Source organism: Acyrthosiphon pisum, chromosome A1, assembly GCF_005508785.2.
Source record: "Acyrthosiphon pisum isolate AL4f chromosome A1, pea_aphid_22Mar2018_4r6ur, whole genome shotgun sequence".
NCBI classification, from domain to species: Eukaryota; Metazoa; Arthropoda; class Insecta; order Hemiptera; family Aphididae; genus Acyrthosiphon; species Acyrthosiphon pisum.
This window is the reverse complement of record NC_042494.1, coordinates 44792140-44798542: the sequence shown is the minus strand read 5'-3', so window position 1 is coordinate 44798542 and position 6403 is coordinate 44792140. Positions and strand designations below refer to the sequence as shown.

General features: G+C 30.3%; 1 protein-coding gene across 2 annotated transcripts in view; it reads right to left on the bottom strand.

Annotated features, from left to right (window-relative positions):
- The window catches only part of LOC100568758, a 95146-nt gene that overhangs the window by 47887 nt on the left and 40856 nt on the right, over positions 1–6403 (bottom strand). For both annotated transcript variants that reach the window (XM_029487115.1, XM_008182568.3), the window contains exons 16-17: positions 5497–5505; positions 4534–4581 (exon numbers count right to left, since the gene is read on the bottom strand). In XM_029487115.1, coding sequence (XP_029342975.1) covers positions 4534–4581; positions 5497–5505 — 57 coding nt within the window. The remainder of the gene's footprint in view (positions 1–4533; positions 4582–5496; positions 5506–6403) is intronic.

Genomic DNA, 6403 nt, shown 5'->3' with positions numbered 1-6403 from the left:
ATAATCGTTAAAAATCCCCGCGTCCAATGACATAAGATACACTTTGTATATATAACCTAATTTTCTATAGCATTAATAATTAATTTGGGTAGCCTTATTATTTTTGAGTAATTTTTCCTCAACAACTATATGGATTTAAAATAACATTTGACTGAACGAGAATCATTTAAAATACAACTACCTAATTATTATTATTTTTCATACGTTTTCAACATTTTTCAAAAACAATAAGTATTTATGATTACATTTTTGAATGGACTAGATAATATTATCGTGTCAAGTTTGGTACCAAAATGTTTATCCAGATGTGGACTTAAAACATAATATACAATTTACATCACCGATGTAATTCTATATTCTATATCAATTGTATAGGTAGCATCTCCAAGTCACTCTGAAAATATAAATCCCATTTTCTGGGATTTTAAAAACTTTTTACCCAATAATTACTATTTTTAACAACAAATTAAAATCACTTTATATGGCACCATAATGGATGTGTTACATATTATCAAAATTTTATCATTACAAATGAAAATCGATTCTGAATATTGAGTGATTCTATCAGCCTATATTACGTAGTAGGTACTAAGTATATTTTATAATAGCCAATAGCCTTTAGGTATTTATATATTGCTACTATAGTTGTCCCCGTGCGCTTTATTGATCATAATAAATGCAACCTCTTATATAATTCAAATTTAGTTCAATTCGTTATTCAGACTCTGTGTAAAGATGTTCAAACCAAAAAAAAAAAAAAAAAAACATTTGAGTTTAAATTTTATTTTATATTATTTTATAACACATTATATTTTTCACATCTTATAAAATATGTTTAGCTTTTTAGGCAAATGCAGGGTGAATGTTTAAAAAAAATATTTTATCCTAAATAGGTAGGTAGGTAATACATAACTACTGATTTTCTACAATTTCTCTACAAATAATATTATTAGTTTTTTTTGTTCAGGGAAATAGATACATAAGTTTTTCTGAGCTAACATATGTACTGTTAGCCACGAGTAAAGCCAGGATCTGTGTTGTCGATTCCTCACTTTAATCTTTCCTTGTGCTTTATTAATTGATTTGCAAAATAAAGTTTAAGGAGGGAATCGTACACGTTTGGATTCGAATGGATATTAATTTGTAATCATGGGTATTCTTGGAATGTAGTTATATAATTTGACCGCTTTCAGCACCAGTAAGAATTTTGGCTTCAATTATATTATTATTATTCAAAGATGAAACTTTCAATATGGTTATATTGAAGGTACAATATTTAAGAGTATTCAAATTTTGCATAAGAATAATATTTGCACTGATTTTTTAAATCAATTTTGTGTGGTGGGAGATCTAAAGATTTAAATAATTAAGGAATTCGGTAGGAATATCTACAGCTTGATCTTTGTCAGTAAGTGTATCGATAAAAATATAGTTTTTGCTATCAGCATTGGAAATAGAAAGAACTTTTTCGTTAATGATGTTAACGTTATCATTTTTAGGGGCCAAAATCGCACGTTCAAATCATTTATTGGATTTATTAGAAATCACATTTATATATTATATTAATATAGATATAAGAAATTTGAGGATATACTTTGTTGATTGAACTGAAATTGCAAATGACGAATTTATCTATACCGTACCATCGTAATTATTCTAAAAGCTACGTTTACAATGTCCAAGAGAGTTCGTGAAAAGCGTTCTGCATTATGGACACCAGCAAGATGCACCCACATATTGGTTGTTTGCTTTAAGGATGTAATTTAAGACCACACATATGATAACTTAAGGCAATGATTGATTTCATAACTTTTAGTGCCCTCCCCACATAGACAGAGACAACATTTTACAAATTGTTTTCTATTATTTTCTCATTTTATTTTATTGAACAGATATCAGACCAGTTTAGAGAGTAGTATGAACCACTTGAAATAATATACCAAGTGCTAAATGAAATTTGTGACTTGTGGTGATTTATTGACAGGTACATGGATGCCGATTTGAACCCATGTAGAAGTGAACTAAGGAACACTCAAACCAAGATACACCTATATTGCGCTATATTTTATATTTGTTCATTTTTTCACTGACTAAGAATATGTTTTAATTTATTTAAGTGGTTACAAATATATATGTATGTATATAATTTTTGATCGTGTAACTTATGATAGCCTTGACCGATTGAAGTAAAAGTTATACCATTACATTTCTTGAGTCTTAGAGCATGTTTATAGTGTATTTTTTTTAAACTCATATAGGTAGCTGAAGGGTAGTTCAAATATACATTTTATTTCAGCCCACGGAAATCAAATATTTAATTTTTTATTAATAGGTTTCCACTGGTTACAAATAAAATGATAGTTATCGTTATTGTTATAACTTTCTGGATTGTATTTTATTTTGTAATTTAGGCTAACAAAGATACTTTAGAGAAATGTAAAATTAAGTATTAGCTGGCAACATAGGCGCAAACAGCGTTTGAGATTTGGGGGGGCTAATAGGGCTAATAGGGCCTTACTTTGATAATATTGAATAAGCTTAAAACAAAATGTAGTAAATGTTTGGGGGGCTATGGCCTAAAGCCCCCCCCCTATTTGCGCCTATGGCTGGCAATAGCAAGTTTTGGCACGAAAGACTTCATTAAACTGCTTAAAATTGTCCTAAATTATATTGAACCTAGGTTTGAGTTGAAAAATGAAAACTTTTGATTTTTTTAAAAAATTTTAGGTACCTACATATTCATTATTTTACTGTACATTAACCAAATTAAGCATAAAAGTGGCTTTCTTGAAAAAACTAAAAATGGCAATAGCGCGTTCTGGATTATAACCATACAATTGGTCTATTGATTCTAATATGTCTTGAGCGCAATTGGTAAACTAAAAGTTCATTTTAAGTGAAATTGTTTAACTCATAGTAAATTACACGCCGATTACGGGTTTTCCTTATTAGATCTCATGAGTCGAAAACCTGAACCGGACGATGAAATGTTCCCTTAAAGAGGTAAAGGCTAATCTCAACGACTTGATAACCTCAACGATGAACAGTAAAACGCCACCAAACTATTCTACGTTCATCAAAGACGATCGATGTTGTATTCATCGAAGTCACTGCCTCAATCACGAACGGTGGTATGATCGACATTTGGATTGTTCAGTATGTTGACTGACGATTGTACGTAAATCATCACCAGTTGTATGCATGCAGAAGAGACATTAGGCACTTGTCTGAAGTTAAGGTCATATTTCCAGTATTTCAAATTTTCAACTCTCTGTGATCAATTGCATTCTCAGGGAGATGATAGGATTGTTCAAAAAAATCTGTTCTGCTCACCGGGTACTTCAGATAGCCATTCTCCGTCATATATGTACAGGGATATGAGGAATGGTAACATCAGGTCCATTGATCAAATACAACCAATGACGAGTTATGACTGAATTTGGAACCGTTCAATCAGATACAAAAAAAGCGTGTGAACAACGATGTAGACTGCTTAAATCAACCTGGAAATTTGGTAAGAAGGCCCAGTGGCGTAGCGAACTTTAAATCATATGGAAGCGAACATGTTATTTATGACCTGCCCCACCCTACTAACAACTGATGTATCGATACTCATATGCTCAAATAGGGTGATGGGGTAACACCCAAAATAAAGTTCAAAGACTGACCGTGCATGTTGGCTTTATGAGGTTATGACCCACCACCAACCCCCAGAAACCAGAAGCAATTGCTTCTGAAAAACATGATTCACTACGCCACTGAGAAGGCCAATACTGAGGTAGTGGTTGAATGAAGGATTGCACGGCAATATGAGTAAATAACAGTCATAGATTTCAAAACAGTCATGTATCAACCATTACTACGGTTATTGAAGCACGTAGAGGAAGGTCTAAGCAAATCCATTCTGACAATGAGATTAAGTGCAAGGAATAATACAGACATTCTAGGTACGTTAGCATCGGACTTATTTACTTCAACAGCAGCATAAACAGAGTAATCTCACGATCCGTCACTGAGACGGAAATCTACTGGCAAAATAAAGTACCACTTATAGAATGGCACTTAGAAAATAATATGTACAATAATGACTAACTGTGCTTAGGAATGTGTTATAAAAAATCATTAAATATTATAATATTATTGTTCAGTCTTGGAGATTGACTGTAATCGGTCGCCACAAAAGACAGATAAGCACGCTGGACGCGCTGCGTTGATTAAAGGGCACGTTATTAATTTTAGTCTGCCGACAGCTGCGACCGAATACAGTGTCAATCGCCAAGGTCTCTAAGTGCGACAAGTCAGAACCAATTGTAAAAAATATATTTCAAATTGTACGTTTAATAAATAATTCAAAATTTAACATAGTTTGATTTATATTTATTTTTCTAAATATAAATAATAATATTAAAAAATCGTTCAAATTACCGTGCGTTCGATTGTGCAAAAAAATTACAATTGCCGTACGGCCCGAACAATTATGTTATTCACACAATTAAAATATTATAATAAATTAATAACTATCATATTACTTACCTAAGCATTTGCTTTGAGATGTATCTGTATCATAATATGTAGTATCACCTGAAAATAATATATATATATATATATATACCTGTAGCTTACTGAAATCGATGTGATAAATTTGTATTCAATAAAAAAAACTTGTGTAAATGTCCAAAAAAACGATACTAAGCGGAGATGGAGTCCTTAAATGTTAAATAAAAATATATTCAACAAACTTAAATAAAATGCAAACATACAAAAGACGAAAATTTGAAATGTCAATAAATATCTCAAAAAGACCTAAAATATATTAAAAATGGTATCATATCTATAAAATATGATGTATCTGCATTACTATATACAAATATTTTGTCAACATTTCAAGTCTGTATGGTAGTTATGTTATGACTGACAACAATATACCTAATCATATTTTATTGAAAATCATTTGCTTTCCTGCTTTATTTAAAAAATTTTCCAGTTAATTTCAAAAAACAATTTTGGAATGCTACTTTTGACCCAACAAAGTACCAAATAGATAAACTTTTCTATCAGAAATATCATTCAAAGTTGAAGATTAAAGTATTTTTTCTCCTTCAAAAATTATCATAATATGACACAAAAATTTAAAAACACATTATTGTAAAAAAAAACTAAATTTTTTGGTCCCCCCAGTATCTAAAATATTAAATTCTATCAGAATTTTTACAAAACGTCGGTGCAATAACCAAACATCTCCATATTATGAAAATGTTCAGGATAGCCATTTCTAAATTCGTTATCCCATTTACTCCCACAGAAAATAATTTACGGAATGTACGATAACTCAGAAGAAAATAATTGGACTTGTATTGTTCTTGTATCAATGATTTTCTTCCACGAAAACGATTTCATGGAAAAGTAAATTTCGGAAATATTGGACATGTTTGGTTGTTGCACCGACACCATTGTACTTAATATGTTCTATCTTGTAAAAATATGATAGGTGCTCACCTGTGAATTCTATATTTAAAACAAAAAAATACAGAAATTATAATTTATCCCTATCGATGACATTATTTTAATTTATTAAAACCATATCACTTGAGAACTATTTTTCTTGTATTTCTTAAATTGTACCTTTTTTATTTTATAACCATCATAGTTAAGATAAGTACCTTTCAAATTTCTATCATTAAGGGGACTGCAGCAGGTTTTGTCAAAAATCAAAACTATTGTAGATTTGACCAATCTAAACATTAATTTTGTTTGTTATAATGTTTTTCAATATATTTAAATTCCGTATCATAATATAAACCTTAAGGAGGCTGGAGAGGACTCCAGTCAATGAAAAAAAAGTGACTTACATACATAAGCATACCTACATACTACATAGCCACATAGGTATACCTAACGTTTAAGGTTTTTTGGATATGCTCATGTTGATAAAATGTTGATTTAAATCATAAAATGTTAATTATAATATATTTCGTTGTCATTTAAAATAAAATATTTGAAATTTCCAATGCCCATTACAATATACTACATACCATTTATCCGCTATTGACCCATTGCACATTATAATATATCACAAGGTGCGTTAAAATATCTCATGACCAGATTATCTTAGGGGGGCTGCAAACAGATGAAAAAAAGTGACTTTTAAACCAATGAGCTAGACAAATCCGGAAGCATTTAGTTCGACAGATTTTAATTTTGAAAACGGATTATGATTGATCAACAAATTTACTAGGGAATTATCGAGGTGATTTTGAATATTTCAATTATTGTTAGTGTCATAATGAATAATATAAATACAAAAATATCATATTTTTTCGATATTTTTATTCTTGGATATCACAGCAGAAAAAAAAAGTATTCAAAATCACCTCGATCATTCCCTAGTAAACTTGTTGATCAA